Source organism: Bactrocera latifrons, unplaced genomic scaffold (assembly GCF_001853355.1).
Source record: "Bactrocera latifrons isolate USDA-ARS-PBARC rearing strain unplaced genomic scaffold, ASM185335v1 scaffold_115, whole genome shotgun sequence".
Classification (NCBI taxonomy): Eukaryota; Metazoa; Arthropoda; class Insecta; order Diptera; family Tephritidae; genus Bactrocera; species Bactrocera latifrons.
Window position 1 is genome coordinate 88,408 of NW_017534575.1, and position 13,820 is coordinate 102,227.

The following is a 13,820-nucleotide window of genomic DNA, read 5'->3' on the forward strand; positions in this document are numbered from 1 at the left end:
AAATATGATTACCAAATGAGCTTAAAACTAATTATATGTTTAGTGTGAATGTATGTATGTGTGCGTGGGGTAAAAAACGAATTTGCTTGTTTATAACGATATATTGTTGAATATTTTATTTAAAAACAAAACGATATATCAAACAACGGTATATTTGAACATCTTACTAATTTCATTTGATATGATTTTCCGTTTCCCTTCCGCGACTGTGCATTGATTTGGAGTATAATAAATTAATTTAAATAATCTTTGATTGTTTTGTGTACATTTACGTTTGTTTTACTACACACGTATGTACATTAAATAATATAAATGAAAGTAATTTAAAAAAATTACAACTTTATATAGAATTAAATATGAATTTGCTGCATAAACAAAACTGTTGTAAAGGACATCGAATAAAATTGCGTTGCGAACGCTTTTACAGTGATATTGTATTACGCAAACAATTTTTTTTTTTATAAAAAAATATTTGAAATATACGAAAATATTTATAACTAAATATATTTAATATTAACGTATAATTATTATTTAATAATTTGATTTAGTTTAGTTATTTTTAGCGTTACGCTTAAGGCAACGTCCTCACTAAAAGCAAAATGCTACAACAACATACTTTTTACTTCTAATAAGTTTTGTTTTTGGTTATTACAATTGCAAAACACGAAAACTGTAGTGACTTGCATTAATACAAAGAATCATGATCAGCATGAAAACGTTTATCGAGTGCAGCTTTTTTTCTAGTGTTATACAAGTATTTGTTTGCAACATTTATCGTCAACCCAGCTCGTTTTATACCCAACACATTTGGTAAAATCAAATAAAACGATTTTGCCATGGAGTCAGTATATACAGTTTACAGAGTAGTATTTATAATATTACCTGTTAGTTAGTTATGTTTTATAAGAAATATTAATTGTTTTTATTTGCTGTCACGTGGACGGCTATTTGTGGTGTTTGTGGACATATTTGGCGTGCTATTGTTGCTGGATGTTGAAACGCAAGCAGAGGAGCCGTTCATTTGTGGCGTTGATGTCGGTAGTGGTAGCAAAGCATTTGGCGGTTGACACCAGTAGCCCTTCAAAGTAAATAAAAATAAACAAAATGATAAAAAATATATATATTATATATGTACATTTGTAAAAAAAAAATGTAAATGTAATTGTAATTTAATAATAATAAAAGTACAACATGACAAGACAAGCAATTTGAAGGGCGAATAATGCTGAAGAATCCAGACTGCCTTCTGATAGAACAAGATGTGACCAACATTGCACTGATTGTTTAGTTTAAGTTAGTTTCTTATTATTTTTTTATTTCTTTATTTTTTTTTTTATTAAATTTTTTTTATATTTTTTTTTAATCTTATTTAAATTAAAAAAATATGGTATTACAGTATTGTTGTAATAAAATTATAGATTTCTTATTTTACATTGTTTATATGTGTTTTAATTATTATTTTTTTTGTTTATTTTCTCTCTATGTAATTGTTATTAATTTTTTATTTGTTATAATTTATTTTTTTAAATTCTTTAAATGACAAAACAAAAAAAATACCAAAAAATATTAAAAAAAAAACTAAAAAATTTGAAAAGTAAAAACAAATTAAAAGAAAAAATACTAATGGAGTTTTTATCTATTACATTTTTTTTCGAATTGAATTCTGATAGGGACAGGTTGTAATTTTACTTTCCAGAGAATAGCTTAAGTCGGAGATCTGTTATTACAAATTTAGCACAGCTATGTATATGCATATCTTAAATATTATTGTAAATGAAATTACATACCAGTGTTCCAGATGGCCCACCTGCCACACCAGCTGTATTACCACAGCCACCTCCATTAACACTAACAGTAGAAGATTGCGGTTGTGGTACCGTTGCAATACCATTCATTGGCATACCACCGGCTGCCGCTACCGCAGAACCGGCTGTGTAATAAAAAGGCATTGGTGGAGGTGGTGCAGTACCAGGATATGGTATACATTGAAACTGTAATCCGTCGCCGCCAGCATGCATTGTGCCATTAGGCTCAACGGTTGTAAGCTCTGCTGGTGTAGGATAGTAACCATTTGATGGCGCTTGTATCGGTACTGCATCTGATGGTGATGGCATAAATTGTTGTGGTGGACCACCATTTGGTGCTACACCGTAGGTTACAGCTGTTGATGTTGGCGTGGGATGCAAGCCCATAGAAGCGCCTGATGGTGCTGCTGGTTGTGGGGGAGCGTAAATACCAAAAGTATGTGGCGGCGCTGGTATTGGCATGTGGAGGAAGATTCCACCACCGGAAGCCGTATTCGGCGGAGCAATCGACAGTGACGGATCGCCATTGAACTCATTGTACGGATTGTAAGGTGCAGCCATTAAAGTGTTGCCATTCGAAGTTTGGTATACAGGCATTTGTGGCTATGGGAGAAAAAACATATTTATAATAATTATTTAAAATTTAAATTCTTACGCTTACTTACATGTGTTATCATTTTACCAACCCCATTAGCGTTATCAAAGTTTCCTTGCGGAGATGGCATGCCATGTTCGGCAACTGAAACCGCCAGTGAGGATACACCACCACCCATGCCAGGGGTGTTTAGGTTCACAGCTTTTGCATTGTGACCTGATGTATGACTATGTGTTGAATTTGGCGTATTGCTGCGATTTGAATTATAGTGTCCACCGCCATTACTTTTTAGCGAACTGGCATACTTATTACCAACACTACCATTGCCATTATTGTAGTCACTTTGATTGTGGTTATTTGAGCTGTGGACATTAGGGTTGTTTGCATTGTTCTGATTACGTAAAAAAAGTGGTCGCTCCTTATTGCTGTTGTAATACCGGGATGGAAAACGTCTGTGCATGTGACCACCACCACTTTTACTACTACCACTATTGACGCCGCCGCCGCCACCAGTTCCACTATTATTACTATTTTGATGATGTGTTGTGTGTGTAATGCCCGACATGTTATTGCCACCGTTAATGTTGCTTGTTTGCGGTGTAGTCAAATTTTGATTCTGCATGCTGTTATTGTTAGAATCAAGCTTTGGCTGAAATTAGAAAATTATGATCAATATTTTTAAGACGTTTTTAAATTAAAAGAAATAAAATAGTTGCTCGCAGTCATTATAATTATACGCTGTGTAGGGTATATACAGTCGTGGACATAGAAATAGTTCACCTTTAAAATAAATTATTCAAATCAGTTTTCAATTTGATCACAATAATTTCCTATTTTAGTGTATATCTTGACTTCCACAATTTATAATGGTATCATGTTTACCCTCTTTTTATTATTTCTTATAATCGCTTTCTAGATAAAATTGATAGCACAAAGAAATAGCACACATTCGCTTGTTTGTACAAATATTCATTATTAATTGGAAGTCTTTTTCCATGATATTTATTACTGTGTTTATGCTAAAAAAAACTATTAAAAAATTATTAAAAACTTGCATTGAGCTCTGGAAAATAGGGGAATGATTTTTGATCTGTGCAAAAAAGCATAAAAAAAAATAACAGAAGAAACATACGGGCACGAATGAACTTTGGTACATTTAGAAATAAATGTCACATTATAGAAAAAAAAAGTTGTACTTATAAAACCGGAGACACGACAAGATTGTTAAGCACGGCGGTGGTGGCGTGATGATCTGGGGAGCGTGGCCTATTAGTAAGATTAGATGTTATAATGAACCAATTTTCATATTTCAACATTCTCAAAAATACTATGGAACTATTCCCGTTCGTATTGATTTGAATTTTTATACATGACAATGATCGAAAGTTCGTAAATGGATTGAGATCGAGGAGGCATGGTACGCAATTCCAAGAAGTAATAAAAGATAGTGGATAGTTTGCACCGACAATGCCAAGCAATTCTGAAAATTGAGGACCCACTACAAAATAGTATCGTTGAGAAAGCTTAAAAGCAATAACACATTTTTAATAAAGTTTCTTATTTTCCAAAGAACCGGCCTACTGATCTATTTATAACCAAACCAAACGGAAAAACGCAAATGGAAACTCAATAATTAAAATAAAATACTATTGAAAATTAGATATGTATGTATATATTTTTTTTAATAATTTACTTATTCCTCAATTTATGCTTTGCTAATGAAAAAATTAAATTTGTATTCTGTTTATATTAATAACAATCGTTGTTTTATTACAAGCTCAAAGTGTGCTATTTCAATGTTTAATACTGTATGTATATATATGTACATATCAAAATTGCCACGAAGATTATAACACCCAGAAAAAAAAAACTTCGGAGGTACACAAAATATATGCATATATTTTAATGATCAACGTGACGAGGGGACTTGTCCGTCTATGTATACGTGAACTAGTCCCGCAAATTCTGATATATGTATCGTTCTGAAATCGTTCATACCGCCTTTCCTCCCCAAAAAGCTGCCCTCTTGTCGGAAACGCCGATATTGAACCGCTATAACATTAACATATAGCAACTATACAAACTAAATGATCAAGAGTTTCTTATATGGAAAACTTTTAAATTTCTGAAGGGCATTAAATCTTCGATGGATCTCAGTTAACATTTTTTTCTTTTTTTTCTAAATTTATAATACGAACTTACAAACCTCTAACGGAGGATCTTCATTTTGATTTCCGCCATTCACTTTTGTGGTACCTTGTGGTCCGGTAGTTTTCACTGTGTTGTCTAAAATTGCACAAGTAATAATTAACAGAAGTAATATACATATCTACAGGCATAACATACCTTCATTGCAACGTTGCTTCATATGCATTAGATGATACTCCAAACCCAAGTTGTAAAAGTGACGCAGAGTGGCAACGTCAGTTGGCAAATCTACGCCACTCACATCTACCGATTTCTTAGCATCCCAATTAATGCGACCAGTTACTGGTGTGTTCATATTTGGAGTTTGTCCACTGCTTCGATTATGAGTGATAGGCGTTTCATACGCTTGCGTTGCAGCATTTTGCATTGAAGGCGTCTCGACAGCACCAGCTGATGTCATGCTACCGAAATGCGTATTAGTTTGATAAAATGGCGCAGCGATATTAGGTGCTACCGCTGTTGGTGGATGTGGAGCAGTAGCCGCTGTGATGAGTGGTTGTGGCAGTGGCGCAGCAGTTGGCATGTAAAAATTATTAGGAGCTGGTGCAAAAGTTGCTGGTGGAGCACCTGGTGGTGGATACATATAATAACCGGTTGGCATTAGCGCTGTAGCGGGTGGTGGGTGCATTGCAGGATCATAACCATATGTATAGTATTCCTCAGGTATACCAGCCGCGTACTGAGGTACAGGATATAAATAATGAAAATCGGGCAAAATAAATGCAGGTGCGCCTATGCCAGCCGATTGTTCGATTGGATTGAAAGTACCCACCAACTCTTCAGGTGCTCCCATGCGTTGTTGTTGTTGCACGTTTGTTTCCGTTTTAATACGTGTTTCTGGTGCAACAGTGCGTGCTGCCACATTGTTCTGATTCTCGTGCGATGGCGTTGCAGAAGTATTGCCACTTTTCGATTCTTGCTCACGTGGCGCATGCTCAACCGTTAGTGGCATTGCACAATATTCAACCGTATGTGCACGGAAATTTTCAAAATGTGTATATTGTTTTAATTTATAGTAGCAACCGTTGCGATGATGTGAAGCAGCTGAAACATAATGCTGCTTTTCGTCTTTCTCACTGACATCACTATCCATTATACCAGGCACATAGTCGGCTGACTTACTATTGGGCGACAAGGGGGCGGCACAGTACTCATGCGCAGATGCAAATTGTCCGTTCAGTTTGAAACGGTAGTTGTAGTGACGTGTCAAGCGTACAGAACTATATTTTTGCATATGACGCTGAAAGCGATATGGCAGTGTCCAGGGCTTAAATTGATCCGGTGGCAGCGGAGTTAATGACTCGTACGGTACCTGTGGCAGTAAATTATATATTAATATTTTTGATATGGGAATTTCTCAAAGCATGCATATAATTTAATGATTGAACCAAAAGTTCGGACATTTTCATTACAAAGTTTTATGTTTTTTGTTTAATTTTTAAATTATTTTACATCTTACCAAACGCTTTTCGCCTAATTGTTCGATAAAAACAATGCAGTAGCCTTTGTCAACTGCAATCTCTTGTATATGACAAGTGTATACATCATTTTCGGATTTGCATAGCTTCACATGACATTTGGCTCCCACCTGGAAGATTTTATGAACTCGTGTTTGCTGGCAGCGTATCAACTTCAGTTTAAACAGTTACACAAGTACAAACATTAAATTGGAATTGGATAGACAGGACACAGCAATTTGGAAGAGGACGTATAAGAATGACAAGCACAAACCGTTGACCGGATTTTATTGTATGTTAGGCACATAGAAGGAACAAACTGTTAGTTCATTCATTTTTATTGACAAGCAAACGACATGCATGCGCACTTATTGACTAAATAAATACCTTAAAATTTGTATCGCCATTGTACCAGTTTTGAAGTTTTTGCTCTTTACGCTGCTCATTCCAGGCATCAAACTCGATATTCCGATACATGTTTGGATCCAACGCTTTGGCAACTTTATATGGAAACGGTGTTATACCTAAATGGAAGAGAAAAGAAAAGCTTATATTCACTTATATAATATATAAAAGAACTTTCAACTACCTTCCTGCAACAATTGGCGCACACAAGATATATATTTATGGGGGAGCAATGATTCCGCCGTCTTACACAGTGCAGACTTTTCATAATCATCGCAATTTGTGTGTATCTTCATTTCGCGTTGCAAATCATCCGATAAACGTGGAAAATTCGTATGATGGAAATGGCAAAGTTCATAATTTTCTAAAATGCAATTAGTTTCATTTGGCAAATCAAAGTGAAAACTACGTCCATCCGTTAAAACTATACGAGTGCAGTAGCCGTCGTCATTGCTTTCGGATGTGTACTCCATTGCATCCAAAGTTGGCGAATGTAACATGTGCTCAACGGCAAATGCAACATCCGGCAACATATATAAATCTTTGTAGATGATTTCATAGCAAATGGCTGAAATTGATATTCAAATAATTTGTATGTTAAAGTGAAGCAAATTTGTTTTTACCTTGGCAAATAGCTGCATCTTTTATATAGTCACAAGTAAAAACAGAATCGAAATGTCTTTCGGGAGTGTAGAATACTCGAAATACATCATTGAAGTAAGAGCGAGAACTATAAAAATTGCCCAAGTTAAAGGGTTCAAACAGCAATACATTTCGTCTGAAAAATAAAATATAAACATAAAACCTTAATTTGTAAAGTACATATTAACGTTGCGCCAACAAAACCAACATTTTTTTTTTTGTTTACATTTTTTATGTATGTGATATTTTACTAACCATAATACTAACTCTTAATACCAAAAATATTAATTTTCTCAAGGTGTAGATAAAAAAATATACATATATAGTATACAAAAAACAATGTTAACTTTGGTTGTACCGTCGCTAAGATTCACTTACTGGAACATATATCCAACCGCCTGCAGTTCGATCAGGGTCCCGTACGTTTTAGGTTTCGACATATCATCTAGATACTCATCCAAATCTCGTTCAACGAGCTATGATAAAATACATTTATATGTTTTTCAAACTTAGAACACAAGTTTTGTTTTTAGGTATCATACCGGCGCAAAATAGTCACGATGCTTGCGCATATAGCGTACGCATTTTTTGCGTATGGCCAAATGATGCAGCTGCGTGTCATACATTTGCTCCGAAATCACACGAAACAGGCATGAAGCATCGCGTGCTGTGTGCTTGCGATAAAAATTGTTCTCCTCCAAAAATTGGTCAAATGGGTCAGGCGCTTGGCGACTGCCAGAGGTGAATTGTCGTTGCATTGTTATTACTTGTACAGAAAGAAAAAAAGTAAAGAATAGCAATAAAAAATAATCAGAAATAACATAAATTATGTGATTGTAAAAAAAAACTTCTAGTTATTGGTCATTTGTACCTAACCTCAAATCGAATTAGAAAAAACCCTATATACAATATCATATCATTACTGTTGTTATATTAACAAATATTTGTAGTTAAAATATGTTATTTACAATAAAAGCATCAATTTATCTAACGATATTCAAAATGTATTAAGTTAAAAGTTCAATGCACGCAACTGTACAGTTCTTCGCAATTATTCCATACACAAATCTTCTCATATACACACAACACATTTCAAGGACTTTTAACAGTTATTCTTATACATATTTATTGGTACAGTTAATGGATTAACAATAACTGAGCACTTTGACAAATAATAAATAAAAAGGTATTCTACAACTTTTTTATTGTACGATAAACAATTTTTACAAACCTTTTTAATATTTTTTATAGCAGCAGTTGTAAATATTAACTTTAATACATTAAAATTTTCTTCAACGAAAGCGCTAAGCGGCAAGAAACACAATCACAAACTTGCACTACAATTGTTGCATAAAAGGATTTGTTTATTAAAATTTAATTTATAAAATAATTCAACAACGATGTTCGCTTTGTTCTTTACTACGTGTTAAAATAAACGAGATGCGATAAAATTCACAGTAAAATGCAAATTGCAAAACACCAAAGATTCAAATTCGAAAAGGGACTCCTCAAAAAACGGTACTATTGTTATAGGGTTACTATCGGTAATTTTGTAGGGTTGCAAAAATATGGATTATTTTTAAATAAAATATTTACTCGTATATATGTATTAAGCTGCATAAAATATTTGTATAATTGATCAGAATAACGAGCTGAGGTTATTAAGTTATCTCAGTCAATCCATCCATCTGTCCGTATATTCATCTGTATATAGAAATTAGTGGCTCAGATCTTTGCTCGATAAGGAAGGAAAAGGAGGGAAGGAAGTAGCGTTCGCCACTGTTCCTGCTATAAGTAAACTTATAAAATCACTATATGGAGCTTAGAACATACATATACATATGTAGATGTAATAAAAGAGTTCATTCAAATGTTAATTGAAATAAAAATTATAATTTAATGGCATATACATTTGTATGTATCAGAGAATAAATATACGTTCTCTGTATGTATATAAACATACATATACATATGTATGTAAAATATAATGATGAAAAGTAAAATTATTGTTAGTCGACATGGTCAACGTTGCCACTTTTCATTGCAGAAGTGAACATCAGAGAACTCTTCAATTTCTGCTTTTAAGCATAAAATCAAATTTTGCTGAAATTTTATTTTATTTTTTATGGTGATCCTCGCGCATTGCGATGAGATGATATGCTGATGCGGGTACCTTTTGAATGAATTTGTTGTCGTTGTAATTGAAATAATATAAGAAAATTTGTCCTAAGCTTGCTCGAATTCTATTTACATTTTATTCAATTAGTTTAATTAATTTTTTGTTACTTTAACTTTACTTAAATTTTTGTTGATATTCATGCCAAAGAACATCTGCGCATGCATATGTAAGCACGATCGTGCCGTGGTGTAATTTCATTTTCGAACTTGGGCCTTTTCAATGTTTTCTCATATTAATTTAAATTTTGGTACAGCTAACATTTGCCCTTCCTCCATGTATTATATTAACATTGTCGGTTTGTGCCTTACCTATTCACTAACATTCGCTGTTATTATCTATTTATTAACATTCACTGCTGTTATTAAAAACGAATAAATTCATTTATAAATGTGATATTTAAAGCATAATTTTAGGCGTTCGCTATCAAGCTACGCCTGTAACGGACATCAATGTATGTTAAATTCTTCCGGTTGCGTAGTAAAATTGTTAAAAACTTAACACCAACCTGTAAACACTTGCTTTTTTTATTCTGCAATGACTCATAGTGGACGTCAGATGGCGCAAATAAGAGTGTTTTTGAATTTCTGCCGCGTCGCCACCCACACCAACCCAACCAAAAACAACAGTGAACCCGTTTATAATAAAAACAATGTCGATTTTAGCAGAGCTTCAACCATTTGCACGGCATTTTTTATTGCGCTAACATATGAAATACTGTAAAACTGACATTTAACGGGACATGCGCAGTAAGTGACAGCAAAGCAGGCATGCAAGCATAAATATGCATACTGACAGCAGCATCAGTTAATTCCGCCATTTCTCTGTGCATACATGTAAAATGAAAAGTAATTAATTATTTCAAAGAGATTAACTGAGTTTTCAATCATTTAAAGTTATTTGTGTATATTGTGTAAAGCGAGTGTTGTGTATATTAGTTGAATTAAACGATAGTGACTGTTTAAGTTGCAGTCTGCAGAAAACGTTTGAATGAAGCTTATTTAACGCCTTCACTAGTAGGCCACTTTGCCGGCTCCTGTGATGCCTTTGCAGACATCGTACGTGCTGTCGTACGTGTTTTTAGTGTAGCTCTTCTCTGCTTTTGTCTCTGCGTCTGCGTCCGCATAGCAGTCGGCAAGCCGTTGGGTGGGTAGGCTAGACTGTAATTGCCTGGCTCTTTGGTGGACTTCGCTTTGCTTTTCTGCACTCGGCGCTGCTCAGTCAAAAATCTCAAGTCAATGAAGTCTGGAGTAAACTTCAAGTTCGCGCTGTTACCGCGACTAAAGTTGTCTGGAAGAGATGTGAGTTTTAAAGTGTAGAATTTGTTAAGCAAATTGTTATACATATACATACATATATATATACATAACTATTTACATGAATAAGAAATATAAGTTTCGTACGTATGTTCAGTTTATGCAATCTTAACGTTTCGATGTCTATTAAAACCTAAGCTAACTCGTTAAACAAATAATATTTAGACGTTCCATGCAGTCGTCCATTCGCCACAGCACGCAGCTGCCCACCCTCACCTGTCAGTTGTGTGCTCTGCAGCTTTTGTTAGTGTACATTTGTTATATATACAATATTTAAAGTTAATTTGCTTTTATTTACATATTTTTTGGATTATTTGGGTTTAATAATTTGCATAATGTTATGTTGCTGAATGCTGTGAAAGGGGTTTCTAGACAGCGGAGTTAAAGTGTTCTTGTGATAAAGCAAACGAAAATCATTATTGATTATGAAATCACAAAGAAAAAGGTGTCATAGCGTTTTTGTAATACAATAACAAGCAATACGTTGTCGGGGGTAACACACATACCTGTTGTTGTTGTCGCTTTCGTTGGCATTGTCAACGATGTCGTTTTGTCTGGCGCTGCATAGTAATTACAGAATTCGCAAATAATTTTATTAATTCATATAATTATTTACACAAAATTAGCCATCTCTAAATTCTTTGAAAGCCGCCACTGTTAACTTTATCTTCTGTGATGTTATTGCTGTTCTTCTCCATAGCCGAACTTGCTAATCGTTTGAGCAAAATCAATAACATAACAACAGCGCAAATGCTCACAAAAAAACTACTGATTAGAATAAAATTGAGCAAAAAAAAGTGTCAGTGACGTATGCAGGTACAATGTTATAGTAATTTTTGCATGCCGATATTGCTAAATATATATTAATCCTTACACTCACTACCGTGCTACTGATTATTCATTCATCATACTTTATTCTTAAGTAGCGCATTGCTTACTTGCCGCTATCGTAACGCCAACCCAGTATGTTGTGAAATTAAAGCAATGCCAAAAGTAATGAAAACCGATTTGTGATAAAAAAAAAATATTAATATGTATATGGTATACATTAATTAACAATATTTAGTATTTTATAAAAAAAAATTTTCTCTCCTCTAAAAGTTCAACATTTCTATAAGATATAATAGTTATTGTTTCTTCTTATAGATGATAATGTGAAATTAATTTGCATACAGTATTTGCATACTATGTACATACTCTTCTTTATTTTTTATAAGTCACAACCGGTCTTCAAGAAATTATGTTTAATTGTAATATTTTTGCGTTAGAAATAATTTAATTAATGCTATGAATACCTAAACAATAATCATTTTATTTAATCAATGCTATGAGTACCTAGATTTTAATACTTTGAAATATTCAAAATATGATGTCTTACCTTATTCCACAACCGGTGTTTAGACCTTTTGCACTAAAGAGAGGGGGCACTCTTGCCCGGCTGGATCTCTATTGTCATATTGCTTTCTAGTACTGAACCTAGCGTGTGCTTGGCAAGTGTTGACGACCAACTTCTGTGCGAGTGCGAGATCTGTTCAGCCTAGAGTAGAACGCAGGAAATCTACTGAATTACTTGCCCTTAGCTAAATTCATCTAACCGCAATCGTTGTTGTTGTCTTGCCGGACGCATGTTTTAAAAATTGTATAAAATACGTTGGATTGGAAACTTCCAACACTTATTTCTTCATTATGCAGCCTTTGCAAGACTGTTGTTGAAACATCTCTCTCAGTTTTACCGAAGCTTTAACTAATTTATGATAGGCTCAACTTATTTAGACTTATTAGGTCTTATGATCAATTATATAGGAGTTTTGATACCAAATGAGATCCCTGCTAAGATTGACTTCTTAACCTAACCTAATTTTATTCGATTTTACAGCTAGAATTATTCGGAAAGATTTTTGTAAGTAAAAACTGAAGAGACCCAAGTAACTTCGAAGATTTGTACCATTAAGCGACTAAACGCTATTGCTAGAAGAACTCAAAGCTTTGTCCAAAGACGGTTATGGGAACTGTAACGGAGAGGGCAGCGGGGATAAAAGTGCTATACATCTGGAAAATTTGTTTGAAGGAACGTGATTTTTTTGATCACTCCACGTGTGTAGATTTTTCAATAATAAAAAGAATCTGCACTCGCACGTGCACGTAAAAGCGGCTCCACTTGGTATAATAGTATAATAGATTTATATACATAAATATATGTACATACATATGTATGTATATAAATGTAAGTATCTCATGCTGCGCCACTTGCTGCATGCGGTAGCATAAGATGGGACAAAATAAAAGTAAGGAAGTTAGGATCTCCAACGATTGGGTTAAACTCATATGACATTTGAGAGAAATTACATAATTATATATGTAGTATAATATGTAAAGAAAGTTTGTTTTTCATATTATTAGGTAGGTAGGTTGGGAAGCTAATGGGACGAAAATCCCTTCACACTATCCTGTCCTCTCTGAATGATGTGCACTTGATGAAATTCATCAATTCAAAATTTTTAATTTGTATAACTTCGGAGACCTCTTTAAGAAACAGCGACCGAAGCTGCTACTCGATTTCTTATGTCATTCCTTTTGGATTTCAATAGTCGGCATATGCGGTCACTATTCCATTTATGACACGTTTGTTGGCTTATTGAACATGTCAGAAATTGTTTCCACTGAGGCTGATCTATATGTATTTAAAACACGTTAAAGCACGCACGTTTGTTGAGTAAAAGTAAATTCCCTCTTTATCGCTGCCTAATTGTAGGGTGGTGCCTTTTTTGGCTAGTTCATCTGCTTCACAGTTATGATATAAAAAAATTATGTATAAATTTATGTATAAAATATCACTGTGTTATGGAACAGAACGCAGGTTTGTCATGAAATGGAATGTTAGATCCACTAACTGACCAAGGAATTCCTTGACAATCTTCGATGAAACCTCAAGATACTTTAAATACAAATCAAATTTTTGAATCAAAATTTATTCCAGATCATAAGTACCAATTTGAAGAAGCATCAAGCACGACAACATTTTTTACCAAAGATTCTTTCTGGCTCTAAAGGGCCAACTATTGAGTACACCAAGCATTTTAATGCACCAAATGCTAAAACAACAAGTTTCAATTAACTCGCTAATATATACAAAAGTAATGCCGAGCTTATGAAAGTGTGCCATAATATCATAAGTCCAAGCTTTGCATCTTAACAAAGTGCACATGTCGAGAAAAT

At 34.0% G+C, this 13,820-nt stretch overlaps 1 protein-coding gene across 4 annotated transcripts; it reads right to left on the minus strand.

The window, feature by feature from the left end:
• Window positions 1–666: 666 nt before the first annotated feature.
• LOC108976790 lies at window positions 667–8,584 on the minus strand. Of its 4 annotated transcripts, none has more exons than XM_018946120.1 (12): window positions 8,344–8,584; window positions 7,655–7,878; window positions 7,491–7,588; window positions 7,094–7,248; window positions 6,655–7,038; window positions 6,453–6,589; window positions 6,068–6,196; window positions 4,747–5,920; window positions 4,607–4,686; window positions 2,471–3,049; window positions 1,788–2,408; window positions 923–1,078 (listed from the first exon to the last, which is right to left on the minus strand). In XM_018946120.1, the coding sequence occupies exons 2-12, from the start codon at window positions 7,868–7,870 to the stop codon at window positions 923–925; spliced, it is 3,729 nt and encodes a 1,242-aa protein (XP_018801665.1). In that variant the 5' UTR covers window positions 7,871–7,878; window positions 8,344–8,584. The 4 variants fall into 4 exon arrangements, with proteins under 4 accessions (XP_018801694.1, XP_018801684.1, XP_018801665.1 ...); XM_018946130.1 differs by lacking the exon at window positions 8,344–8,584 and adding an exon at window positions 8,081–8,126; XM_018946149.1 differs by lacking the exon at window positions 6,068–6,196 and having other exon boundaries at window positions 667–1,078.
• Between the last annotated feature and the right edge of the window lie 5,236 nt (window positions 8,585–13,820).